General features: G+C 56.4%; 1 protein-coding gene across 3 annotated transcripts in view; it reads right to left on the minus strand.

Moving 5' to 3' along the window:
• Positions 1-9,378: 9,378 nt before the first annotated feature.
• The window catches only part of DUSP8 (dual specificity phosphatase 8), a 39,009-nt gene continuing 20,403 nt past the window's right edge, over positions 9,379-27,984 (minus strand). Inside the window, exons 1-5 of one of the 3 annotated variants that reach the window (XM_040558686.1) lie at positions 22,815-23,366; positions 16,806-16,972; positions 14,826-14,985; positions 14,503-14,626; positions 12,928-14,097 (exon numbers count right to left, since the gene is read on the minus strand). In XM_040558686.1, the coding sequence (XP_040414620.1) occupies positions 13,002-14,097; positions 14,503-14,626; positions 14,826-14,985; positions 16,806-16,972; positions 22,815-22,932 (1,665 nt within the window). In that variant the 5' untranslated portion in view covers positions 22,933-23,366 and the 3' untranslated portion in view covers positions 12,928-13,001. Of the gene's footprint in view, positions 14,098-14,502; positions 14,627-14,825; positions 14,986-16,805; positions 16,973-22,814; positions 23,367-27,984 lie in introns of those variants that run through there. The other 2 variants (XM_040558684.1, XM_040558685.1) reach the window with 2 other exon arrangements.

Consider the following 27,984-nt stretch of genomic DNA (forward strand, 5'->3'; position numbering starts at 1 on the left):
ACACCCTGTCTTGCAAGACTGGTGCAAAATCCACTAAAAACAGTGACACGGGTGCTTGGTAACATCATTGGCAACAACAGAAAAACCACATTTGTTTTACTATGCTAGAAAAATCTCTTCGCTTGGTCTTTTTTGGAAGTGGGCGAGATGGAGCAAGAAGACAGCACGGTCCCTGGTGCAAACCTGTGCTCCTCAGGGCTTGGCTTCCACAGAAGACTCAATGGCACCATCTGATGGCCATCAGAACAGCAGGAGCCCTTCCTGCAGCCACGGGAGGAAGATTTCTGCCAGGGTCGCTCTCAAGCAATAGCACGGTTTCTAGCTGGGGCAGATGGGGTGGTGGGCCTGACAGAGGGAAGTTCAGGCTTTGGGAGGGGTGAGGAGGGTTTGGTGTTTGGAAGGTGGCAGTGTGAGGCCCTCTTCATGCAGGTGGTTTTGTCCTGGGCCAAGACCGGCAGGGATTCATTTGGTAAGTCACATTTCATTGATTTTTCTATGTATAGGAAGTGTTGATTTCTCCAGCAAATGCAGTACATGAAGGTCGGGTTTATTTCATGTCTAGTTTGTAGCATCAGCAATGGAAGGTGACCTGTCCTCTTCCTCCTTTGACTCAGAGCTGTGAGGGCAATAAGTGCCAGGAGTCAGCTAAATTCTGGCCCCCGCACGCAATAATGTGCTAATGTGCATGAAATGCAGGCGGGTGGGATGACGGCAAGACCTCTTTGTCCAGGGCAAGTTCCTCAGATGTAATGGGATCCAGTGGTGCCATGAGAGAATTGCCACCTAGAGCAGATGCCACGGGTCATTGCCTTAGGGCTATCATTTGTACGTGTGAGATCAGCTGAAATAAGTCCTTGGAGTTTATCTTCACAGGGGTACAGAAATCCACCTGTTGGTCCTTCTAGAAGATCAAGCATCTGCTCCTGCATCCCATCTGCAAACCAGAGCCGTGGGAGCAATTTTTAAAGGAAAAACTCTGGTTTTGAGCATGGAGATTTCCTCTGTCCACTCCGCAGGCTGTTGTCTACAAGTCCACCCCAAAAATGAGAGACTTCCCCATGCGAGCCCAAACCTGCCTCCAGGGAGAAACCACAGCTGTGATTCAAGGAGCAGTGTGAAGGTGACTGGTGCCAGGTACAAAGTTTTCTCCCTCGTGGACAGTCACCCCTTCCTGGGAGGTTTTCTCCCTTGTGAGCAGTTGCCCCTTCCTGTGATGCAAGCATCACAGCTCTCCTGCTCAGGGCACTGTGGGCTTCTTTGGCCGCCTGCTTCTTATTGTGGTTGTTGTCAAAGTCTGCTTCCTGGGTGGAGCTGATGGACGCAAGGGAGGGCTTGATCTCGGTCTGCTTCTGGCAGCTTGCAGAGCACTAATGTTTGCAAGGCTCATTAGTCATTTATGAAGCATACCCAGGCACCTGAAAGCCTTCCTGGGGATTTGGTAAGGGGCCGGGCTGCAAACTGTTTGTGTCATACCAAGGCAAGGAGCCCTGGTTCCTGGCTGCAGCTCTACCAGCCCCTTTTGACCGCCTTGCAGTTCCTCATGGTGCCACCTGGCTGCTTGTGCAAGGTGGACCTGAACAGATGGGAGAAGCAGCCTTTGGGGTGTGGAGTGGGGTTATTTACTCTGGCACAGTGCTGGCAGCATTCACAAAACTCCCGTGTGCAAGGCAAAAGTCCCCGCAAACAGGGCAAGGCTGGGCCCCTGTCTGTCCTCCAAGGGAGAGTACCCAGGTAGGATGAGAAGTACCAGCATCCCCTGCCCTGCTGCCTCCCCCTCACCTCAGAAGGGTTTCCCTTCAGAGGCAGTAGAATGCTGCTGAGTTGACCATTACCATAAGCGAGTGCTGCCTGGCAGATGAGCTGGCTTATCTGTGAGCGCCGCCAGGTGAGTTTGCACAGGGACGCTGCTGTTACCTGCTTCCCGGCTGGCACAAGACATGCCAGCACCTCTGCAAGCTTGGGAGAGGGAGGACAGAGAAGAGGCCTTGGGCACATTGCCTTCACAAAGTCCGTGCCGTGGATGTGCAGAGACCACACGGGGCTGGGTCCCATGCAGGGCACCAGGGGTCCTCCACCCGTAACCCCCTGGGAAGGGGGAGATTGCACCTTCCTTTGAGTTTGTGAAATGCCCACTGTGGCTTTTCCCAGCACATGGACAGCCAAAGCACAGAGGCCAGGCTTAGCCCCCATCCTTCTCACCGCAGTCCTGGCCCCCGGCTCCAAGCTCACCCTGGAAGCGCATTCCTGGAGGCCACGAAGGAGAGGCAGAGCAGGGAGAGGCAAAGAGCTTTCCTGAAACTGCAGCCCTGGGGGGGGCCATGCAAGAGGCAGGGATCGATACCGCGCTTCCGAGAGCCTCCAGACTCCTGGATCAGCGATAATAGAGGAGTGAGCTCATTGCTAAGAGCTTTGGTGGGTGCAAGAGCCAAGGGCAGGCAGTCTGGGCAGGAGGAAGACTTGATGCTGTCTCTGCATCTGTCAGCAGGTCTGCCTGGCGCAGCCCTGGGAGGTGGCGAGGCGGAGCGCAGGGCCAGAAGGATCCTTTTTCCTCACTTCTCAGCACATGGAGCAATTTTCTAGTGAGGAGGGGGATCAAGGCTTGGTCTTTGGCCAGGTGCTGTCAGACGCGCAGCTGAGCAGCTGTCAGGGGTGGAGCAGGTGAAAGCACAGAGGTTACGCGAGCCAGATGACTCCTTGCAGTTCCCTGGGTTATCTTGCTGGCTGCCTCCCTTTCAATCCACTCTGATATAAAATCATAAAATCAGTTAGGTTGGAAAAGACCTTCGAGATCACCAAGTCCAACCATCAGCCTGACCTGATGAGTTCCAGGACTAAACCATGTCCTTTAGGGCCACATTCATGCCTCTTAAATAACTCTGTCTCTTAAATAGCTGTTAAAACACCCCATTAAATAACCAGAAGGAGGAGATTTCCCATGCCATAAGAGGTTATTCTGCTACCTAAGAGATCTCAGTGCTGATTCCTGGCTGCCTGGCTTTGGAGGGGTGCAAGGCACTGGGGGAAGCAGCTTTTCCCTCCCCTCACAGCACCCAGGGCTGAACCCACTGTTCCCCGGGGTCACACCGCAGCAAGAGGCAGTGCTTTGACTTTGTGATGTACATGAAGCTGAAGCCAAGCCTTGAAGCCAGGTCTGTGGGTGCTGAAGGCTGCAGCATTATGGGTCACACCATAAATGATGGGCTGAGCCAGGGAGGACTGCTGAGCTCCTGGTGCTTGGATCTGGAAAGCAACGGGGACCCTCCACCCCATGGGGACAATGAAGGGGACAGGCTGGGACGCATGCACAGTGAGACACTGAGCAGCGCTCCTGGAGGATCCGAAATGAGGGTGAACTTCCTTTCCCATCACCTGGTGTTGCACAGACAAAATTTTGGTGGTTTAACGAACCCTGAGAGCTGTCAGGAGCTGCCACTAGAGGCTGCTCGCAGGCTGGTCCCTGCCAGGGCTGCGGGGCTCTGCAGGGTGAGAACACAGCTCCTGGCACGGCTGGGACCCCGCTAGGGGCCCAGCTTTGAGGCAGGTGCTGGGGAAAACTGTCCCGGAGGGCTCTGGGGTCCTGCTTCCCTCTGTCACATGTCCCCAGCTGCTGGGCTTGGTGCTGCAGAGCTGGGGACACCGGGGCACAAGCCCCCAGCTCTCCCGTGCAGGGCTTTGTGGGGTGGCTAGCTCATTTTGGATGGATGGATGGATGGATGGATGGATGGATGGATGGATGGATGGATGGATGGATGGAGAAGCTCTCCCCACATTAGCAGCACAGGATCAGGCTCTTAGCATCTGTGTAGAGGGCAGGGCGGTGAGGAGAGGTACCCCATCCTAAATCCAGCCAGACTGCTTGCAGAGACCCACCCGGCCCAGGGATGCTGGGGACCACAAACTCCACCCAACAGGGCTGCACGGAGCCATAAGACTGTAGCTGGGGCAGATCTTAGCACTTCTCTCTTACCTGTGAATTAAAGCAGCCTCTTTCTTCACCACCCTGTGCCACCACCTCCCTGCCATCAGCCCATGGGGGCCACAAAGTCCTCACCTGGTCCGGTTCACCCCTTTTATTGCCTGGCCTTTGGTGCACCTTCCTCTGCTGCTGCCTGTTCCCGTGCGGGTGGGTCTGTTTGCATGAGATGGGTGTGCACGAGTGTGCATGCCGGTGCCTGTTTTCTCAGTGAGGTAATCCTCCAAAGCGAAGTGACCCGGGGAGATAATGTCAGCCCATTACGCATGCCGAGGAGCCAGTGCGTGCAGTAGGTCCTGCCCCGACAGTGGAATGGGGGAAGAGCGATGCCGTGAAGCAATAGGGTAGGGAGAGGGCTAGAGCCTGGAGGAGAGAAAAAAAAAAAAAGTGGAGACCATGGGGGTGAAACAGCGGCAGGAGAAGAAAATGATGGCCATCACGTCACGGCAGGCGCACGCCAGCCGGGCAGTATGCAGCTCTGTTCCCAGCACAGCTGGCTGTGACTCAGAGAGCGCCTCGGGGGAGCAAACCAGATGGGGAAGATGGTGTCTTTTTCGGTTCTGGTCACTGGAGCCACTTTTTGAAGTGGAGGAGGCCTGTTGTAATTCGCCAAGGTGTTCTGCAGACGCAACAGCATCCCCTGGACAGTGAGGCGGAGAGGAGGGAGGGTTGCAATTAGCGGGGGCTGTGGCAGGATGGGAACATCCAAGGGTCTGGCTGGATTTGGGCACGGCCAGCTCCATGCCAGCATTCAGCACGGATGCCCCAAAATGTGATTTTTGGGAGGCATTTTCTCTTGCCCACACAGCTTCCCCCTGACAGGCCACTGAGCAGGAGCAACACCGTGGGGCCGTCAGCGTGGGAACATGATAAATGGGGGTTGCAGCGTTTGGGATCGGGGCAAACATATTTAGCGGTAAATCCATGGCAGGGTAATGACCTCTCTTTGCAGAAGACAGCTTGATTAAAAAGAAATAAATAAAGCATCTTTAAAGGAGAGGCGAGCGAGAGACACAAACCCCATCCTTGGGGCGATGCAGACGGATGAGTAATGGGGCCCTTTGAGTAAGTGCCTGCCTGGCCAGCTCTGAGTCACTGAGCAAACAGCACCAGCCTGGAGCCAGCAGCAGGGCTATTCTTAGCCACTCGCCTGTCAGGAGCTGCTGCTGAGGGAGAAGAGGCAGGTTAGGGGGTGTTAGTGGAAGGAGGAGGGGTGAAACCATTTGCTTTCCAGCTAAAAAGCACCCAGGGCCAGTCTGCTTGCTTGTTTACGGCAACCCAGCCCGGAGATGGCAAATGCGGGGATGAGGATGCTGCCACGCTCTGATGGAGTTTCTCAAGGGAAATAAAGCACCCAGGGCTCTGATAGCTCCTCGGTCACACACATTGCCCAGAGGGACCTGCAGGTTGGCAGGGCACAGCTGAAGGGGGAGAAGAATGCCTGGTGGGTGCCCATCGCGCCTCCCACCCCACTGCAGGTCGGGTCCCGGGGCCGGTGGGCAGCACGACTGAGCGGTGCCCCTCCCTGCTCCCCAGAGCATCCCCCTGCCACCCGCCCAGCTCCCTGGTCCCAGGCTGAGCCTCCCCAAAGCGACCTTCTCAGGGCACTCTGCCATCCCTGCCGCAGCCAGAGTTGCATCAGCGGTGGAGACGCAGTGGAGGGCGCAACCCGCTGCCAGGTGCCGCCAAGACCCGGGCTCGGCTGCACTTGGGCTCCTGCTAAATAAAGGCCATCCAGTCATACTGGCTCGAGCTGCTGGCTCAGCCCAGAAGCCTGGAAAACTAAATGACATCATCTGGGTACCGCTGACAGACGGTATTTCCACTCAGACACCGAGCGCAGGGCTCTCAGCCAAAGAGAAGAGCGTGGCTGGGGAGCAAAATGAAGGCGTTGAAAAACATCTCCAGTTTTGGGGTGCCCCCTGTTACTGCAGAGCCATTAGCGAAAGGGGCATCCCCTCCTTTCTCTCATGCCACCTGTGTCCATAAAATGGCCCCTCCAAATGGTAGGGACATCCCTCGTGCCGGGGTGCCTTCTGCTTGGTATGTGGTGGGAAGCAGCTTGCACCCCTCTCCCGGTCAGGCTGGTGTTCCCCAGGACGCTGGCCCAAGCTGCCTGTGCCTGCAGTCCACCTCAATGCTGTCCCCAAGCTTGTCTTGCCTCCTCTCCCCTTTTCTGCCCTCAAGCCACCCTCATAGGGTGATGCCCATCACTTGGGTGCCTACCTCCACTCTTACCTGGGGATCCCCAACCAAACCCAAGCCCTCTGCACCCAGCAGGGACCCCGGCAGCGTCTCAGCTCTGCCAGGGTTAAAACCAGGCAGCGTGGTGCATCATGAATGTTATCTGCATCTGCTGCCGCTGAGAGCAGGGTGTCTCACCACCTCGTGCCGTGGCACTGTGGAGGAGAGGAAGGCAAGCAGCCATACAAAGCATCCCTCTGGCATCCCACAGGAGAGGACCTGCAAGGGGACCAGGACCCTTTGACAGGACGGGATTAGGGGCCGGGACTTCCCCCAGGCACACTGCCTTCTTGTGTGGCCTCTGGCAAATAGCCTGCCGTCTTTGCTCCAGGTTTCCTATTTGCAAAAACTGGGCTGAGTGTGATCCTCCTCTGATTTGCAGAGCAATCTGGGACTGGTAGAGCCGATCCTCATCTGCAGGGGTACATGGGAAAGGAAAAATCAAGCCCAACAACAATAATTACTTTTCTCCTTCCCATGGGTGTTGTAAGGATTAGCTCATGTTTAGCAAAACTTGCTCTAAGTGCTAAGCATTATTAATGTCTTGGATTGCTGCAGGAGCAAATGTGGCTTTCCAGGGAGTGATGTTTTTTTTCCCCTTTGCTGGCATGGGGCTGCAAGGGAATCATCGCAGCCCAAGGTAAGTGTCATTCTTCTGCTGCTGGGGCAGTGTCTGCAGCGCAAGAGCAGTCCTCACGTCTGAGGTCCTGAGTCCTCCCAGGAGATGAAAACGCCTTGTGGTTCAGCCCCAGCAAACACCCTGTTAACCCCAGCACTATGGGAAGGGCTAGGGGGTCCGCTGCACCCTCTGCTGCCACACTGGGGACATCCCAGCCGCAGGGACCTTTGGGGACAGCACTGGCTTTGGGTGACCCCTTCTGCCCATGCTGACTCAGCCATGCCCCCGCAGTGGGTGGCCGCAGCCCCGGGTGGGACGCAGCGAAGGTAGAGGCAGCGCTGGCTGGCGAGCTTTCAAAGAGGCCACAAGCTAAATAAATAGACGGCAGCCCTATTTCAGTGGCTGCTATATTTAGTGCAAGGAACATTTATTTATAGGCTTGGCAGCCACTCCGAGTCAATAAAAGCCCGAGAGCTGGAAAAAGGACGTTCCTGGGTTTCTTGTTGCAGTAATGGTTTGTGCCGTGCAAACCGCAAGGAGAGGCAGGGGGAGGAAAGTGCTCAGCGGCTGCAGCAGGGTGAGGGGAGTGGGTTCGTAGGAGGCAAGGGGATCTAGCTGGGGTGCAGCCTCGGCATCTGCTGGGGGCTGAGTATCCCCTCTGTGCTCAATAATAATAATCGTGTGGCTCAATGAGTGCTGCAGCTTTCTGGAGCCAGCGCTGCGGGGAGCCTGCTCACGGCTTTGCCTCCCTCCAACGTAAACTCCTGGCAGGGGACGCGAGGAAACGCTCTTGCGAGCCTCTGCTGAAACGGTGCCACCAGCATGGTGGGAGCCACAGACCATTATACACCCTCAGCCTGGTTGTTCGCCTGTCTGTGGGTCCACAAATGCCCCAATTAGTTTTTATCCCCCTGCTCGCTCAGCCGTGACGCTTATTTCTGCTTTGAATTAATCCAGCTCCAGCCATGGGGCCCTATAAATATGTGTGGGTCTGGCTGTGTGTCCAGCTCTCCACCGGGTCTGGTGGATGCAGCCAAAAATCTCTCGCCCTCCCCAAAACAAGACCCTCCAACCCCATCCCAAAAAGCCCCCCCACAAACCAAGGCCGACACCAGCTGTTAAAACACCTATTTGGGTATTTATTACAACACGCTGTTCCAAAATACAAAAAGAAAGGAAAAGAAAGAGAGGGTAGAAAAGCCCTGCTGCTAGCAGATGCTGGAAATAAATAAAATAGAGAGGGGGCAGGGGCCGGGTGTCTCTCTGGGTCCGAGGGGGCAGAACGGAGCCACCTTTGGTCACACCAACAGTGACGGAGGGAACATGGTGTGGCTGGTGGCCAGAGCATCTCTTCCCTGCTCAGGACCCCTGCAGTGGATGGAGACCCCGTCCCCATGCTGTGCTCTCTGAGGAAGGGCCCGATCCTGCGGGGATGCTGGCGGGAGCTAAGCCTGAGGGGCACCTTCCCGCTCCCTCCCCGTCCGCCCCGAGCGCGGGTGAGGTAGGAACGGTGATGCCGGAGTGGGACCCCAGGGGTTCCCCATGGGATCCGGAGAGTGGGGCGAGACCTGAGCTCTGGCATGGTCTTGGAGCAGCCCCAGGAATGAGTCCAGCACGGGGTGATGGGAAGGAGCCCAGCCCACGACGAGGCGAAGTCGCGACGGAGGCAGCAGACGGTGTCTGGGCTCCTGGGGAAGGGCAGCGTTAAGCCCCTGGGACTAGGCTGACCCTCCCGGGGTGCATGGTGCAGGGCGTGTTTCACACCATGGTGCAGATGGGGTTCCTCTTCCTTTCCCCTCATGTCTCCTCCTGGCACAATATTCCCCTTCCAGTCACCCCAAAATCTCTGAGCTGTGTAAGGATGGGGATAAAAAAACAAGGACTGGGCTCTGCCTGCTTGTGGCACCCTGGTTTATCAGTCCCAGGTGGAGGGAGGCCACTTGAGACAGAAAAACCCAGGGCACCTTGCTGGGACAGAGCACCAGGGCTGAGCAGGGCCTTGGAAACCCTCTGACCCACACCCCGCACCCCTCTGGGTGAAGCTGCAGCCTTGAGGTGCAGCCAGAGAAGAAGGCGAGAGGACCACGAGCTGGAGGGAGCTGCCTTGGTGAGCTGGATGCTCCTCGAAGCTAACACTTGAACCGTTTCACCATGTAACTCCCCATCCTTGGTGCCGGTGGGTTCCTGCCCCTTCCAGACAGGCAGCAGAGTGAGGGAGAGGAGTCGCGGGAGGGAAGGGAAAAGTTAAGAGAATGGGTCTGCCCTGGGTTTGGATGTCTGTATACCCTTGGGACGCATCCTGCTCCAAACCCTCCGACAAGGGTCTGTCGGGGCAGCGTTTGCCTCCTCTGGCTCGGGAGCAGAGAGAAGGTGTGATGGGGCCTTGCGTTTATTCACAACAGAGAAACAAGGAGCAACATACAAAGAGTAAGAAGCAAAAAAGTACAGAATCATAACCGTAATAATCATAATAATAATCATAAATACTCAAATCTATCATTCATAGATTGCAATGACAACACTGATAGCTTATTATCATTAGTATTAAGAGTGGTAGGGGGAACAGGACAGTGGGAGGGGGTTCTGTGGGGCACAGTCTCCTAAGGGGCAGACGTAACGGGGATGAAGGTCCAAAGAAAAAAAGAGAAGGGCTGGGAAGGCAGCAGGGGCTGGGGACGCTGCTGCCGAGGCTAGGGACAAGCCTGCTCCAACCCAAGCCTCTGGCTCGGTGTTGCCGACCTGGTCTCTGCCCTCCCTCCATCTGTGCTCAGCCTTCAAGCTGCGGGTGGGAAGGGTCCTGCCATGGGGCTCAGCCCCAGGGGCAGGCTGGGGCTGGAGGGAAGGGCGCCATGTCCCTCCTAGCCTAAAGGAAAGCTGAGGGTTGGTCTGGAGGGACCTTTCCTCTCCTCTGCCCTCCTGCCACCGCAAGGGCATCTTCCCTCATCGGATTGGGGTGGAGCGCCCGTAAAAAGGCTTGGCCACAAGATGATGGGGCGGGCGACCAGCCCGCATGTCCATCCTCACGGTAACTCTCTGGTTCATGGACAAAGTGGTCCACCAGGCAGAGCCTGATTTAAAAAAACATTGAAGTTAATTGCAAGCCCCTTGGTGACCCTCATGGCTTTGGGTCAGCACTGGCACTAGATGATCAGGCAGAGCTGCCCCTTCAAGGGGTGTTTTCTGGATGCAGCCTTAAAATATTGCACATGAGAGGGCTTCTGGCGCACACACCCAGCATCAAGGGGAAGAATGAATATGAAATACGTCAAAGGAAGGCTGCAGAGGTGGGTGGTGAATGTCTCCTGGCAGCTATGATCTATCTATGAGTCTTAAAAGGTTTCTCTGTGCTCTGGTTTCAGAGGAGAGAGCAGCCCACAGTGCCCAAAGCCTCAAACGGAGCTGAGGAGCATCCAGGGGCACTGCAGGGTGGAGATGACAAAACGCAAACCACATATCTGCTTCTTTGCAGACATTTAGTGTCTCATTTACAGCACTCTCCCCTTCCTCCTTGACTTAGTCCAGCTGCTTTTTTGCTCCTGTAGCACACCACGTCTGCTAACGGGATGAGTTGCTGCTGCCTCCTGTCATCCTCCCACCTGGCCGTGCCAACCTGTCCTCCTTTTCCTATTAAATCACTTGAGAAGTCCCTTACTCCTTCCTTCACCAGCCAAAGCTCCACCTAACGGATTCCTGCCAACAATTTGTCTGACCTGAGCTGGTACCGACCCTCAAGGACCACGGGATGGGCAGGAACTGGGCGATGCAGAGCAGCAAGCAACAGCCCCACTGTGCTTGGGAAGAGGTGCCACCACCCAGGGCAGCAGGAGGTGATGGGCCGAGAATGACTTCGTCTACCTTTTGTGGCCAGGAGGGAGAAATTTTTCAAGTTCCAATGAGAACACAGCACAAATGACGGGCAGAAAGGGTAGATTGTAAATGAGGTTGATGAGGTTGTCGTCAGGATGAGGTTGGCAGAGCAGGCAACAACTAGCAGGGTGTGAGGGGCTGAAAACTGAGCAGGCGAAGGCTGAAAAGCCCTGGCGCTACATTTCCAGCATCGTCATTCTCTCAAGCCATCAGGTTAACTTGTGGCCACACGGCCAGGAGGAGGAACGCTCTTTCTACCTACTCCAAGGTTCAGGTCAGCAAGACTGAGCTGGTTTGAGGCGTTTGCTGGAGGCAATGGTGGATGGTGGTGTGCTCTCAAGGGAGCTCGGGGGACCAGGCGGGAGCACACAGGGGCTCCCCAGCACAGCCCCATTGAAAAAAACAGGAAAAATAAAGCCAAGCCGAGGACAGCAAGGAGCCTCCAGGGAGGCTCACCTCAGCTGTGGACATGCACACAGAGGCAGAGGAGGTCGGGGAGCAGACAGCTGGGGCGAGCTGCCCCTCTGCACATCATCGCAGCCCCGTGCGCCTCTGGGCTGTGTTCACTTTTAAACCTGAGATTGCTTGTTTTTGTCATGTGTAGTTTGATCTAGAGAGAGAAATGAACAACGAGAGGAGGAATGAGGGGAAGGGAGAAAAAAAACTGTGCGGATGCAGAAAAGAAAAATTGCTCAAAGGATGACACAGGACACAGACACGCACGAACGGAGACCCCTGAGGTATTAGCTTTGCAAACTAGCGCGAGACAAGGGAGAAAGCAAAGACAGCCACAGGGAGAGATGTGCTTTGCAGCAGAGGCAGCTCAGTGCCTACAGCTCCAGCAAGCAGCTTCTCAGCAAGCCTGAAGTCGGGCTTTGGAGGGGCAAGGGCTTGGCTCCCCACGGGTATGGGCAGCTGGGAAGGGGGGAAGCACCCGCAAACACATTCCCCAAGAAAAACTCAGACCAGGAGTTTCAGGGCTGGGGACAGCAGGCAAAACACCCCCACCAAGAAATCCCAACCATCAGTGACCTCCCCTCCTGATGTTGCGGTGGCATCAGATGCCTTCCCCTTCCCTGTGCATCCCCAGGGATGCCCAGTGCCCTTCCCTCCATTTCGGGTGACTCCCTCCTCTTCCTCTCCTGCCAGGAAGGGCAGCCCAGGGGAGGGAAGGGGGTGGCAGCTGGGATGGGGACGATGGCCGGGATGGGGACGATGGTCAGGATGGGAACAATGTCTGGGATGGGAACGATGGCCGGGATGGGGATGGGGAGAAGCAAACAGGGACTAAGGAGAGCGGAAGAAGCGGCAGCAGCTTCCAGAAAGGGACATTTTCTGGCTCAGTTTGTGTTACAAGAAGATTTTACGGCTTGCTTGTTCACTTGTTCATTTCTAGAAAAAGTGCTCGGAAGAGTTTTCTGTCCCCTTTTCGCTGCACCCGGAGGGAATGGGGGAAAATCTTTGTCGTCGACATGAGCTATAGAAGGAGCCACAGGCCTCAGATATTGCTTAGAAACTCGTATTTCAGATTTAAATACCATACACAGTAAAAATAGAGCTGAAAGTACCGCCCCACATTGTCTGCAAATCATTGCCAGAATGAAACAGCTTCAATAAATTAAAAACAAAACAAAAAAATTGAAATATTATTTACGTCTCAATAAAAATCGCAGTAAAACCATTTACCTTTTTTTTTTCTTTGTGTGTGTGTGTTTTCTTTATATTATATATAATATATATTTATATATGTATAGGGCTGCTCTAGTGCAGCATCTTTAGGATACTCAGCCAGAGAAACACAGGGGCGCATGCTTAGTGCACCAGGGTGCAGGGAGGGGGTGGCTGGGGTTCCCCTTCCCCACCTCGACGGAGCGGTGCTGTGCCCCGTCCCCATGGGACCACGTCCCCCCCCCAAGTCAGGAGCAGGCTCTGCTCACCCTCCCAACCCCAAATTGTAATTCCTGCCCCTTCCCTCTTGAATTTTACGCCCCAAATTTGAGCACGGGGCTCTGAGGGCTGCTCTCCTGTCACCGCTCCATGTGCAAAAGCCCAGGGTGATGTCCCCAAGGGCTGGGGCAGGGGAGAGGGACCAGGATGGGCATGGGGGGGACACTAAGCATTCACCATGATGTTTCCTGACTGTGGATTCATTCCTCTTTGCTTTCGTTTTGGCATGTGCGCTCCCGAAAATGCACACACGGGTATAAATACTCCCCACCCGCCCTCCCCACATCTCTCCCCATCTTAAATATGCCCCCCCCCCGCCCCCCGTTGCTCTCCAAGCACCCGTGATGGGTGTCAGGACACCTCGATGATCTCCATGCTGCCCGAAAAGCTTGACTGTTTGCCTATTTTGCCCAGCTCTTCCCGGGACCTGCCCTCAGACATGGTCTCCTCGAACTCCATCTGGCAGCTCCTCCTCTTGAACTGCTTCTCGGCGCTGGCCTCCTCGTGCCAGCTGTGCCTCCCGTCCCGTGCCTCTGCCCGCTGCTTGTCCCTCAGTCTGATCTCGCAGCCCCCCGGCACCCCGTTGCACCCGAACGGGGGATACGGGCTGGCGCCAGTGAACAACGTCCCACCGTTGGTGCTACCGCCACCACCACTGCCGCCACCACCGGCTGAGTCCGTGCCAAAGTACCAGCCTCCCTCGGAGGACGGGGTGCTGGGGGACTCCAGGTGGACACCCCCCCAGGAGCCATTGGAAGATGGCGGTGGGCCGGGAAGGCTGAGCCTTGGTGGCTGCTGGAGGCTGTCCTCTGTCCCAGGGCTCTTGCGGGCCGTGCCGACGTTGAGGCTGAGCCCGTGGGCCGGTGAGCCCGCCGCGTGCCGGTGTTTGCGCCGCTGCCTCACCTTGGCCTCCAGCAGGAGGTCGGGTCCGCTGGGCCGGTCGGGGCTGTCGGGCACCGGGGAGAACTGGCCGTTTGGCCCCGAGGGGCTGTCCAGCTTGCAGAGCTTGGGGGCCTCCCCGGTGCTGGGAGGGCCCGGGGGGTCCTGCCGCAGGCCGGGGGAGTAGGCAGATTTGATGTCCAGGGAGAAGGAGCGTTTCAGGCGGTTGGTGTCCTGAATGCGCTCCGAGGAGAGGTGCAAGCCGTTGAGTCCCTGCTGCAGCGCCGTGGGTGACAAGATCTTGGGAGGCCCACCTTGCCTCTCGGGGTCGCTGGGTGGGGATGCGGAGGTTGTGCTTCTTGGTGCCTCCTCGACCTTCTCTGAGGTAGACGGTGCGGGGTGCCTGCCGCCCTCAGACACCTCGGCTGGGTCCTGCAGGGTCTCTCCGTCGCCCCGGTCGCCCTGGGCTTTCAGGGCCTTGAGGAGCTTCAGGCTCCTCTCGTACTCCAGGAGCTGGCCCAGGAAGTTAAAGTTGGGTGAGATCGATGGGCGGCGGTCCTTAACGAACCTGCCAAGAGGTGCAGACAACCCTGTTTGGTGTTTGGTCCTTCAGTGGGTCACCCCTACCCTCTCGGTCTCTTTGGGGCATCATCCAGGACCTTCTACCAGACCCCCCGAAGAAAGGAGTTTTGGGGAACCTTTACCCCTTGGGCCTCGGGATGATCTAGCGTAAAGCTGGCACCGCTCAGACTCTGGGGGTTTTACTCCTTCCCACCTCATTTTACTGCTCCCAACCTTCCTCCATGCATGCACTATGTGAAGGGAAGGTTTGGTTTGGTTTCACCAGGACACAGCCAAGGCAAGACAAAACTTCAGAGAGCTCCCACCCTCTTCTTCTGGGCTGAGATGGCTTTCCTTTCCTGGGCTGAAGCACACCAGCACAACCCCTCCCCATCCTCCAGGGAACGCTCACCTGTAAGCATCGTCTGACGACATACCCATGGTCTTCATGATGTAGGCGATGGCAATGGTGGCTGACCGGGAGATCCCTGCCAAGCAGTGCACAATCACCTGGCAGCTCGACACCTTGGCCTTGTCTGGAGCAAGGTAGAGGAAGCAGAGAGAAAATTGTTGATGAGGTGAGCAAAATGGCTCTAGCCTCTCTTCCCAGCCCTCAACCCCCCGTGTGTGAAAGGACAAGGGTTGCTGGGAATAAGACTGTGGAAGAGGCCAGAAGAAAAGCCCAGGTTTTGAGGGCCAACTGAAGGGTCTGTAAGCATTATAATGAAAGCTCACCAATGAATTCAATGGATTTGTCCAGCCAGGGAAGCAGCTTCTCACAGTAGTTGTCATTGACAGGAATGCGCATGAAGTGACTATCACAGATGAAGTCTGGCTTGGGACAGGAGTTGCTGGCGTTGAGGACGTAGCTTATCCCGTTCTGCGTCATCAGGTCCTGGTGAGAAAGAGAGGATTGAACAATTGGCTGAGTTCAGCTGCCACAGAGTGCTGCAGATCTGTCTCTCCACACACTCCCACATGTTACCCATTGAATATTTTTTCCCCATGTCTCCTGCTGCTTCTTGGCCTACGTGAAGCAGCATCAGCCCGTTGTTGCTACCTGGCTGATGCTCAGCACAGACTGGCTAAGAAGGATGTGCCCATTTAGATGACACATTTGAAACTCAGTAGATCTTTACTTTGGCCCATTGGCATGACCAAAGAGCCTTGGAAGAGGGTCCTGGAGGGGAAAGCCCAAGCACCCCAGTATGAGAGAAAGAACCAATGAAAACTCTCACTGAAAGCTCAGAAAGTACCAGTTCAGAGAGAGAGGAGGCACCTCACCAGCAGAGTGGGGCGAGTTATCGGTGGCACCCTATGTTAAAAAATGTTGACCCGTATAAAAACATATTGGGAGTTCTCACAGGTTTGCTAGATGTTCACAGTTCTTCACTAGCTCGTGCTGAATTCAGCTCAGAAGAGGCTCACATAAACCACTGACTTCAGGCTCTAGCCACCAATAACTCAGAACACACGCTCTTCTCTGGTTCACAGGAGGAACCGACTTTTCCCTCTTTCTGACTCTGGAGTGAACCCGGACCCGTTTTCTGTGATTTTTCTGCTTCAACCACTCAATGGCCACCATCACTTCCCTTGTTTCTGCCTCAATAAAACGCCATGGCACAGGCGAGATGTTAGATAATGAGGATCAGACGAAAAATTGCAAAGAGGGGGTGACCCACGGACCACCCCTCAGGGAACTGACTTGCGGGGTGCTGCATCCACACCAAACTCAGTTCCTTCCCTCCTGGGGCAAAGCCAGCTTTGCCTGTATGTGTTGCTGACAGAAAATTCATAGCTGTTCTCCCCCTTCCCATCAGATCACTTATCACCTGTATAATCAAGGGCAGGTTGCACATAAAAATGGGGAACATCTGTGCCAGCTGCCTGGCCTGCACTACTTCAGGGAAGACCCAGAATTAAACAGGAGGAGGAAAGAAATATGGGGATAAAGGAGTCCTTCCACACATCAGGGGAGTGCATGGAGCCGCCACCTGGGACCTCTGCCTTGCGACATGCTGGAGAGGAGAAGCGTCACCCATGTCACCATCTGCACTTGACCCTGGTCTGCTGCCTATTGACGGATCATCTTCTGGCCACCTCACTGCCATGCTGGCAGAAAACACGGCTCCAAAAGATGAACAGAACCCTCTGAGGAGTTGGGGAGGAAAGGAAACCATCAATTTTCTTGCCTGACGTTGGCACCTCAGGACATTTTGGCTGCGGCTCTCTGGTGGCCAGTCCCTGCCCGCCCCAGCTCGCGGTGGGGCCGTCCCCAGCAGGCTCTGAAGAGCCCAAACTCAGCTCGATGGAGCCAGCCCAGTTCCCAGGCTCACATTCTTGGCATTTTTCTCTTTCATTTCCTTTGCTCCCTGTATATGATTTCTCTCTCCCTCCTTTCTCTTTCTACCCCCCTCCATTGCCCCGGTCCCTCTCCCTGCTCCTGCCTGGGGTGAGGACGCCTGCCTGGCTCCCTCCTGCCTGCAGTAGGTGCCCAGTGGCATTTTAACTATGATTTCTCCTTTCTTCTCACTGTTACTATTTTCCCTCCAAACAAAATTCCTTCCCTGCCATGCCATCACGGCGCTGCCCTTCCAGCACTGTTAGAAGGGCAGCGTCCCTCTCTTCTTCTCTCTCCCCGTGGCCAAACGTTGCCCACTTTTGGGTCCCCGAACAGAGCCCTCTCCCAGACGTGTCCCCTCAGTGGGGCTGTACCTTGTTCAGGACGTCCTTCTGGGAGCCCAGGTAGAGATGCGGCAGGATGCGCGTGGGGCCGACATTGGCCACGGGCAAGCACGGCTGGGAGATGCTCATCGGCAGGATGGCAGCAGGCTTCCCCTCGCAGAGCCCCGGGAAGCAGGACGAGAAGGTGGCAAAGCCTCCTGCAAAGAAAACAGGGACATTGAGCTCACAGCAGCCAGGCTGGGACCATCAGGACCTGCACCCAGAGGGCTGGGGGTGAAATGGTGATAATCCCCGACAATGAGAGCAGAGCTTTGCAGAGCAAAAAGCCAACAACCATCATTACCCTGGGGACTCCACCACTTTGATAGGCACTCCATTCCAATGCTTGGCCAACCTCTCCATGAAAAATTTCTTCCTCATGCCCCGTTAAAACCTCCCCTGGTGCAACTTGGGGCTGTCTTGTACCACCTTCTGCTCTTCATGACTTCATCCAGACAAATGACAAAGACAGAAAGTCCTTGAGGACAATGAGGATCACTTTTGGATAGCAAAACCCACCGAGACAGGATGACTTGGTGAGCTTGTGCTGAGCAAGCCCAAGCCTGGGACTTCTGAGCAGACCACCACATGGGGACCTGCAGGCCATTGCACTCGAGCTGGGAACATCATCCTCACGCAATCTGGCAGCGACACCACTCACAGATTTCCTGCCTTTCTAATGGCCAAATGCTGGCCTGCTTTGTACAGCGGTGCTAATTAGAAAAGGAAGCCTGAAAAACCGGAGAGGGGGACGCGGCGTAGGTTTTGCCAGAAGGGGAGAAATTTAATTTTTCTTAAACAGATTTCCTTGTCATTTTTCATGGTCTGACCTTACCGAACGTGACAGCAAGCCTCACCCAATGTACTGCAACAAGCAGTGGGTGGCAGCTTGGTGCAATGGAGAGCACCTGGGTTGTATCAGCCCAGGCAGCCTCCCCAGAGGTTTTCCCTGTCATGCAGGTGAGTAGATGCAGCTGGACAGAGGCCAGAGAAGACTTTGGGGTTTGACTGCCTTCAGCTGTTATAGGGACCTGGACACCTCCGTGAGATCCTTCTGAAAGTCCCAGCCTCAGGATCCAGCACCACAGGAATCCCTGCCCATCTCTGCAGCTGAACAAGACCTTTTAACAATCCTTCACTAATGACCTTTCCATTCAGTCTCTCCCCTTGGAGACAGGGGAGCCTTGGCACACTCAGTTTACCTTCTCCAGGCCCTTGCAGCATTTCTGCTGACCCTCTTGGAGCACCTCCCTGGCTGCTGCTTGGCGCCCAGGCTCAGGCAGGGTCTGGCCCTGCAGACAACCCACCCGCCACATTTGGGAGGTGAAGGTGATGGGGAGGCCAGAGCAGTGCACGAAATCATGCTCATGTCATCCTCCATCACAATCTCTTTGCATCTTGCAAGCCACAGCCTCCTCCAGGGGAGCAGCTCCTGTGTCAGCCTCAGGAGAAGACGTCCTCCAACTGACCTCTTCCTCCCTCGCTTACATCTTCCTGGTGGCTAGCACCAGCCGCAACATCCAAACCTGGCCCAGCCAGCCGGCAAAGAGTTAAAGCACCTTATCATCTTCTCCAGCACTTCCTTTTCCCTGGCTCCCTCCGAAATGACATCACCTCTCAACTGGGGCATTAAATCAGAGCAAAGGAAGGAGGCCCAGCGCAGGTGCAGTGCAGCTCCGGTTACCGCTCACCCCTGTGCCGCGTCCCCGTGGCCGAGGAGCGAAAATCACCACCCCGCACACATTTGGGTGACACCCCCGGCTCGAGCTGCCACATGTGGAGCTGCTGGGGCAGACTGCAGGATGGGGAAGTGGGGGCAGGAAGGTTTGCATGGTGGGGAAGGGGTCTAATGGGATGCACATTTGACTTGCGCACAACAACGTGGAGGGTTTGGAAAAGAAATCCAACGTGCTCATGGGGAGCGGGGTGCACGTACAGCCTGAGAACGGTGTCTCCTCTGTTCCCCAGCCTCTCGCCCTCGTTCATACCCATCAAGAGCCGCCTGGGGCTGCCTACGGCTTCAAATCCCTCTTCCAAAGCCAGGAGTGGGGTGACATCATAGCTGCAGCAGGCCAGGACATGCTGCCGCTTGCTGGCGTCGCTGTCTCCCCCTTGCCCGCCTCTGCCCGGGGAAGCACCAGCAGGGGCACAGGGAGCTCGCTGGCCCCAAGCAAACCTCCCCGGGCCGTGCCCCCGTCCCTCCTGTCCTCATTTCCCCCACACTCACCACCCTGCTGCTGGCAGCTGCTTGGGGGAAACCCTAGAGTCGGGCGCCCGCCACCAGTCCGACCTCGCCGCGGCTCTCACCCCACCCGCGCCGGCTGCTCCAGCATGCCTCGCATTTTTAGAAAGCGAAGCAGCTCTCCCAAACAATCCCAAAGGCAGTGAGTGTTCCTGGCAGGGCTCCCACCGATACCTGGGCTTTCCCCTCCATACCCTGGGCCATGGCTTTGTTCGGAGAGAGCAGCAGCGCCCAGAGGTCTTCCTTTCTCTGGGCACATCGGGAATTAGGCTCAGGAAGGATTTCCAGAGGTGAAGTGAGTGCTTAAGGGTCTCCAGTACCTTCCTGATGCTCCCCTCCAGCCTGGCTTGCTGGTGAGGAGCTGCTTCCAGTGCAGCATGGACACACAGGCTGCTGGTGGCTCCTCAGGGCTTTCAAAACAATTCCCAGCAAAAAAAAACAGTGTTTTCTTGGCAAAACTCGGCATTTCTGTGTCTCCTACAGTCACATGTGTCAGGTGGAGGTGAGGGATGGGGACAATAGGACAAGTGGGAGATGTCTGGGTGCAGATGCTCCTGCTGGAGATGAAGGAAGGAGCCAAAAAACAGCATTAGGCAGGTGCTGGGGAAGGCTGGGGGATGAAAACAACCCCCAAAATTTTGGGGGCTCATTCAGCAAAGCCCCTGGAGAAATAACCCTTAGCAGCATCACCCCCAGCCTTGCTCTGCACAGCCCTGGGGATGAGGTGGTCCCTGGTGGCAAACAGAGGAGGGGAAAAAACCCATCTTCCCACTTACATCCTCCTCTTCACCAGGCTCCCCCCAGAGCACATCAGTGATGAAACCGGATTGGTTGGGGACCTGCCTGGGACATGGAAGGTGACCAGAAGGTGGGAGAGGCACTGGGGACCCCTCCGCTGCCTTGTCTGTCACCTTCTTGTGGTCTCTGGGGATATCCAGCTCATGTAATGGGCAACGCCACAGACATTGCCCCTCACCTGCAGGTGCCCAGCCCCATGGAGTGTCCCCAGCCCCGTGGAGTGTCCCCAGCCCCACAAGTCTCCTCAATACCTCTCAGAGAGCAAGCTTTGCATGCGCAGTGCCCCACTGAGCCGCTGGGACATGTCTTTGCCACCAGCCTCCCGTGCACACGGCCAGCCTGAAGGCTCCCCATAAGGAAGGGGGAGAGGTGACACGTCACCCCACTGTGCCACCAGCCTTCATCAGCAAGGAGGAGGGAAGCAGGCACAGCCAGAGCCGCAAACCCCATTAAAGAGGTGCTTTATAGCCCACCCTCGTTGTTCCCTCAACGGGTGTTAAGAAGCTGCATGAGGCTTCCCGGGCAGGTGCTGGAGCTTTCTCAGCAGCCTGGCACAGCCCCAAGAGCCTGCCAGATAAAAGCCCAGCAAGTCCAGGGATGCTGCCGTCCCCATGCTGGAGCCCCCCCACCCCCGCCAGCTTGTCCCCCTTAAACCTCCTGAGAGGAGGCTGAGAGAGGCTGGCCTCTGCCCGGCTCTCATTAAAATGCCTGCGGTGGCTGGCAGCCGCTGCCAGGGCGGCACGTGGCGAGGGGCAGCGGGCACGCGAGCCAGCACGCGTCTCGGCTGCTCCAGCGGCGCCGGCTCCCCCCCGGCCGTGCCGGCTCGGCAGCCGGGCTGCTGAGCTGCTGAGCAGCCCCAGAGGTGGGCAGGGGGGTGCTGGAGAGGGTTTCCAAGAGCTGGGGGCATTAAGGATTTCTGGAGCGACATGGAGGTGGCTGTTCTCCTCCATGGTTTTTGTTCAGCTGCCGTGACTGCTCCTGAAGGCGAGGACGTGCGCCTAAAGTGATGCATTAACGTGCCTCGCTGGACCGAGGCATGGCAGGGGATGATGAGGACTGGGGGGGGAATGCAAAACCCCAGCCCTTGACCGTGTTGTGCCCGGCATCTTGGCGGCAGGTTAAATGGAAGGAAGGGTGGTGGCGGGGCCAGGCACTGCACACGTCATCCCCAGAGCTGCTGGGAAAATCCCTCTCTGCAAAACGCCGGCTCCCTGCCTCTCGTGCTGGGTGGGAGCCTGCTCACGCCGGCAGCATGATGCAATGCTGCTTACTGTCACCCTTACTCACCGCACTCCAGGAAGCTCCTGGGTTTTCTCAGAGCTTCCCAATGCTTAGGAAATACTGAGTTTTCCCTCTGCCGTCCTCTTGCTGTTTCCCCCACTGGCGATGCCCAGTGCGGTCCCACCGGGTGAAATCCCGGTGTTCTGCAGCCTGGTCAACTCGCCCTCTCCTGGCTGATGCTCTCCTGGCTGCAGCAAGGGATAAACTGCCTCCCTGTTACGCCCTCCATCAGTGCAAAGCAGGCTTTCTGCACTAATCACTGCTAAGCCAAATTCTGCAACGTCCCCCTATGTCTACCCCAGCCAGCCATGAGCATGGGCCCTCTCCTGTTTTTTCTGCTTCCACCCATCTCCATGCAATGGAGGGAGACACCCCCTGCTCATCCATCTCCCTGCTCACACTGCATCCCCCTGCTTCCTCCTCTCCATCCTGCTCAGCCTTTGTGCCTGGGCTCTGCTTTCACCCTCCCTTCATTTGGCACTGAATTTCATCACCCCCATTGCCAGCTCCTTCTTTCTTTTTCCTTTTTTTTTTTTTTCTTTTTTTTTTCCCCAAGCGGTTGGGATGAGAGAGCCGATGAATCAGCCCTGTTCCTGATTCACGTGAATTCCCCATTTCCCGAAGCGTCACCCCCAGCAGCTTTGGGGTGACCTCACAGACCGGTCCCAGACCCCCACCCTGCCTGCTCCCACTGCCTGTCCCTCTCCCTGCTCCCAAACGAGTGGAGAACTTCCTTAAAAAAAAAAGGAAAAATGGCAGAAAGGCAGAAAGGAAGCCCTCCACCCACACAAACACAGACACGCTCCCAGAGCTGCTGGGCTTGATTTTCCTCCGGTGACTGTGTCTGCTTTGGACCAGCCTTACTCGTTCTAAGTAAAGGAAAACATGTCATTTCCAGGAGTGACTTATTACTAATGACACCATCACTGGGTTATGTGGTTCGTGCCACAAAAACCTGTCAAGCACTTTTAGCAGGCTCCCATTTTAAGTGGTGATGGAGGGGAAGTTTCTTGATTCAACCATTCGGTAATCTAGGTCATCCCAGGCTCAGCGTATTTTTAAGCCACTCCAGTTAATATCTCCTTCCTCCGCTTGCCCTTCACCCTGGCACTGAAAAACGTTGCCGAGCCTGCCTGTGAAAGCAATCCCTCTGCAGCTGGGCATGCAGCAAACGCGCTAGTGAAGCGAAATGGCTCCGTCGGGCAGCTGCAGTGCTGCAGCGCCGTTTTATTCAATTGCTCCTTGCACACCTCTCTGCCCTCGCCCATCCTCGTCCCCGCGCGCTCCCCTCGCACCAGTGCCCTCCTCTGGGGATGAGGATGCAGCACCCTTGGTGAGCCCTGCTGAGGAGGTGCCGCGGGACAGAGTCTGCTCCGGTGCCCGCAGAGCAGCACCGCGCAGCGCCCGGACGTGGTGCCTGCTCGCCTCCAGCTGCCTCCCAAATGGCTCCTGCTCATCGCCCGTGGCTGGAAGTGCATGCTCTCGCCCCCTCCGAACGCTCGCCGATCGCCTCCATCTCCCTGCTCGCTGGCCGCCTGCTCTCTTTGTATGGCCAGCCATCGCGCTCCGCTCCCCGTCAGCCGCTCTCCGTCCCCCGGGTGAAGCAGGGACAGGCTGTGTGTCCCCCCTCTTCCCCCTCCATCCCCATCGGAAGGAAAGGAGCCGGCCGGCTGACAAACCTCGCATGTCCCTGCTCTCCTTCATCCTCCGCACCCTTATTTTCAGCTTCATCTGCCCCTCGTGCATGTCTGTCCAGAACTGGTCCTCGGCCGGGGCGAGCATTACGTCCACAGGCATCCAGGCAGCTGGGCTGCGGCTCGCGGGGGCACCTCTCGCCCTAGCAAAACAACAGCTGGCGGGCAAAAAAAACCCTGAAGCCACCTCGCCAAAAAAGCAGCCCCCGCAGCAAAGCACTGAAAGCCTCCCCCCTGCGCCAGCTTTCGGGAAAAAAAAAAAAAAAACACACAAAAAAACTAAAAAGATGGGAGTGGGGCTGGGGGGGGGACGGCTTTGCCCCTTCCCCTGCCTGCTCTGCGCTGGCTCCCTGCGTGTGCGGCTCCCGCTCCAGCCTGAATGAGCTCAGCACATGAGCAGCAGCCCTGCTGATCCATCCACCACGGCGGCTCATAGCTAACGGGTCAGGCATGCAACCGCATTCCTTACTCAGCACACAGACACGCAGGATAACTCAGGGGCTGCGCGCCTGACATATGCTTCGCTCGCTGCTTAAAGGCGCAACAGCTCTTTTCCCTCCTGCCCTGGCTGATGGAAAGACTGATGGAGAGCGGAAGGATGCGGCCATGTTTCCCCCCCCCTCCGCCCCCTGCTGCTGCAGGAGGACCTGTGCGTCCCGCTGGATTCGGTCCCGTCGGGTTAATCTGGGGACAGGGGGTTGGAGGGAGGAAGCGCTGGGGCTAGTGACAAAAGGGACATGTCACCAGGGTGGCCGTGCTGCCCCTCAGCATCCCTGCGGGACCCCGCAGGTGATGGGCACCCCATGGCTGTGCCCCTTCCCCATGCTGCGGGCACAACATGGTCCCACAGGGGCAGTCAGCTCTGAACCCCAACACAAGGAACAAAAATGCTCCCACCTCCGTACCAAGGGGGAAACTGAGGCAGAAAGGTTAAAACTACTTCTCCGGTGTATACCAGGAGATGGAGCAGTACACAGCCTGGGACCTGACCGTCAGCTCATCCTTATCCTCAGACCTTGGTGGTGTCTCCACCAAGCGTGGCACCCTCGGTGGACACCAGTCCTGGAGTGGTCTCAAACAGCTGGAGACCCTCGAGCCTCAACAACTGGAGGTGAAAGGTTCTTGCGATGGGTTGCTCATGGCTCCATCCCACCCAGATCTATCTGCCTGGTCCTGGAGGAGCAAGAGCATGGGTTGGAGCAGATGCATCCTCCCATCCAAAAGTACGAGAGGAGGCATTTATGAATGGCCTTCCCCAGTCGCACTGGGGTCTGTCCCCGCATGGCGACTTCAGAAGCAGGTGAGGGCTGGTGAGTGCTCTGCTCTGCACGTGTACAGGGGGAAAATTGCTTACACCCGCTTTTCCCACCTGTGGGACTCCTTAATATGTCTCCAGGCTGCTCCTTGCAAGTTTATGGGTCTGAGCCCAGGCCTCCAGAAAATCATTCAGGATTATAGTAAGCAGAGGAGGCGGGGGGGCACGCATTGTGCCTTTGAAAATCTGCAGCTTTACGGGCTGAAAAAGCCCAGGCTGAGCCATATGTGAGTGACTTCAGTGTTTTTCCTTTGAATGACATCACATGAGATGAGGTCATCGGCATTAACTAAGAGCTCTCCCCTCCCCCCAACCCGCCTTCCCACCCTGCGCGGAGCCAGCCTCCTAATGAGCCTTGTTGTTGTAACAAATACGGTTTGATGATTATCAGATGTGGGGCAGAGGTTGGGGAAAATTCGAAGCGTGCTCCAGCAGGACTGGGAGAGAGGGGAGCCGCGTTCCCCCCAAAGCAACACTGGGTGATCGGCTCCTGCCACAGCTCCCCTGGGTGTGCAGGGTGCCACCACTCTCGGTGGTGGCCCCGTGTATGCCACCCCCGTCCTCGCAGTGGAGGATGCAGAGGGCAATGTGAGATGCTGGTGGGCAGTGTGGATGGCTGCCGGTGCTGGAGATGCCTTTGTTACTGCTGGGCCACAGCAGTGGAGGCCTTTCTGTCACAATCACCATCACCTTCTCCATAGCGAACTCCATCACCATCTCCATCGCCATCTCCATTGCCAACTCCATCGCCATCTCCAAAGTCAACTCCGTTGCCATCTCCATCACCATTTCCATCATCATCTCCATCGACAACTCCATTGCCAACCCCACCACTATTTCCATCACCATCTCCACCATCATCTCCATTGCCATCTCCATCACCATCTCCACCACCATCTCCATCGCCATCTCCATCGCCATCTCCATTACCATCTCCACTGGCACCTCCATGCCGGTGGGCAGTTTGGCTCTGACCCATTGCTTTTGGAGCTCTTCTGGGGTGGAAACCATCAGCAGACCACGCAGGGGAGGTGATGCAGGAAGCAGGTGGTGAAATCGGGAGTGTCGTCCTCAACCTGACCCCCCAGCAGCCCACAGGCATGTATCTGCCTTCCCTTGCTCCCCTCTGGTTGCCGGTGGGGACTGACTCACTCAGGCTTGCAGAAGCCCAAGGCACAAGTTATTTTGGTACAGGCAGATACCTTCAGGTTGTGTTTGGACCCAGTTTTCTGCACAGAGCTGCTGGGAGCCCCAGCCAGGGAACTGAGCATGGCACTTCCAGGAGGAGGTGGTCAACCACGTGGAGATGCCACCTGCAGCCACCTTTCCCCAGGCAGAGCCCTCCTCCCTGTTCCCTCTTGCCTATGGTCTTCTGGGCAGTGGCCAGCGTTTCCTCTCCCCACCCAGCACCAGGACTTTGCCAGAATCGCGATCGCTGGCCTTCACACGTGGTAGGCCAGGGCCTCAGGAAAAGGGGAGGCAGGTTTCTCCAAAGGAAGGAAATCATAACTGGGCATGGGTTCCTGCCCATCACGATCTCCTCCTGGGGAAGTTTCCTTCCTCCCTCCCTCCTGCTTTCCAGAAATGGGAAATTAAATTACACGATGACTTTTGAAGCCTTGGCAACCGGCAGGCTGCTCTTCCACGGCCCCCATCTCCTCCCTCTGCCCCATTCCTCTGTGCCGTTTCGCTCGCCTTTTCTGGGTCCGATTGTTAAAAACGCGGCCGGGGAGGGGGAAGGGAAGCTCCACGGGGTAATTATAGAATCGGGAAAACAAGTTGTCTGACGACAGCGTTGCTAAACAGGGAGGTTTAGAGCATAGGTCTGGAATACAATCAGCTCACACATACATGACCTGGCTTAACCCCTCCCAGGGATGCAGCCGCTGGTTCCTCTGGGGCTGAAACCCTCGCAGACATCTCCTGGCCATGGTAGAGGTGTGGGAAGAGGCCACCTCGCTCCTCTGCAGGGATGCAGGGCCACATCTGGGCTGGGTGGCGAGGGCTGGACACCGGTACCCACCGGGATGGGGCTGGAGGGCGAGAGCGCGGTGTGGCAGCATCCCAAAGGCAGCCAGCACTGCAGCATCCCTGTCCTGCCCCGGCCACCGCGGTCCCCCACGGATCACACTCTACGTGCATCCCTCTGAGTATCTGGGCATTTACAGACAGCCTCCTACTTCACCTCCACGAGCATCCTCAGGCCTGTGTACCCTGCAGAGGCTCTGCTGGAGCCCAAGGACCAAATCCATCAGCTAGCACGGAATAAAGCACTTTCCACAGCAGGGAGCTGCTCCTGCCACATTTTGTCATCTGAACTAAACTCAAAAGTATGGGTGTTTGGGGTACTTTTTTTCTTTGGGTTTTAGACTATGTTTTTCGAGCTCCTTTTAGGACTGTCCCTATGCAGAAAAAAAAAAAAAAGAATAAAGAAGTGTGTTTTTTTTTCTTTTTAATCATCTTCCCCCACGTCTTTGTTCCTAGAGTAATTCTAGCCAGCACTGAGCCCAGTCAGCGCTGAGCAGCTCAGCTCTTGCAATGGAAATTCCCTTTTCTTTTTCACTACTTGTTTCATCTGCTCTGAAGTCACCTGGCTTTGGAAGATTCCCTTGAAATTCCCCGATTCTCAAATCTCCTAAATAACTGCTCCAGGCTTGCAAATGAGATCAGCCCCCTCCAGATCAAGCCCACTGAATGGTTACAACTCTGTTGCCACTGTTGCCCTCCAGTCTTGATGATGATGTTGTTGTTGTTGTTGTTGATGATGATGATGATGATGATGATGGGAGTGAGCCTTCTCTCCTCTCTGCTCCCCAGCTTCCTGGGGAGGGCAGGGCTTACCCCATAGGAAGAGGAGGGACCTCACCAAAAAGCAGATGGAGTTTCCAGTATAACTCATCCCATCATGCTCCCAACTCCACTGTCTCCCTGACACCAAAATTTCCAATTTCCAACTGCTTCTCCCAGTTGAGCCATCTCCCCAACCTTAGGCAAAAATCGGACACCCACAAGCTTTTAGCTCCACTGGAGAGGTTCTTCAAGAGACCTCCTCAAGCAGGGAAGACCAACGGGTTGAAACCAAACACCACCACTGTTCCTGGCCATGGCACTGCTGGGCTGGAGAAGACCTGGGCCAGGGCCAGCATGGCCAAGGAGCCTGGTGGGAGGAGGATGGAGAGCGGAGGGCTGGGAGGGATTTCTCACTGATGATATTGTTACATTCTTTCCGAATCCTGGGAGTAAACAGCCGCTCCAAATTTAGAAAGAACAGGGCTGGAAAATTTAAACATTCCTTGAAGAATTGGTACAAACGGCGAGGGGGGCGGGGGGCTGAAGATGATCTCACACGCGCTCCCGAGCCAGATGAAAAGCTCATGACTGGAGCTCAGAAAGCAAGCAAGGGGCCTGTTTCAGGTCGGTGTGCGACACTGCATGGATAAAGCACGGATAAACCTGGACCGAAGAGAGCCCGCGCAATGTGGTGGGACCGGTACTGCCCCCACCCTCCAGGTGAGCTGCCGAGGGCTCCCCACCGGTTTCCTCCTTGCTCCGTACTGGGACCAGTGGCTGCACGTGGCTAAGCAGCACAGCGAAGAGCACCACCATCCCCAGAGCCCTGCTTGGTCCCAGCATCATCCCGAGGAGCGTCCCTCACCCACCGCTTCACTCGGCTGTGGAGGAGGTCAGGGAGATTTGGCTCTGCTTGCTGCCATTCAGCAAGGAGCTGGGGATGCTCAGCACCCGGCAGCTCAGCACCGTGCCGCGGCTCTGGCCGGGCTCCAGCACAAGAGCTGGCATCTCTGGAGCCATCAGTGGCCGATGGAGCCAGACTGCTGCCGC

The sequence above is a fragment of the Cygnus olor genome, chromosome 5 (assembly GCF_009769625.2).
Source record: "Cygnus olor isolate bCygOlo1 chromosome 5, bCygOlo1.pri.v2, whole genome shotgun sequence".
Classification (NCBI taxonomy): domain Eukaryota; kingdom Metazoa; phylum Chordata; class Aves; order Anseriformes; family Anatidae; genus Cygnus; species Cygnus olor.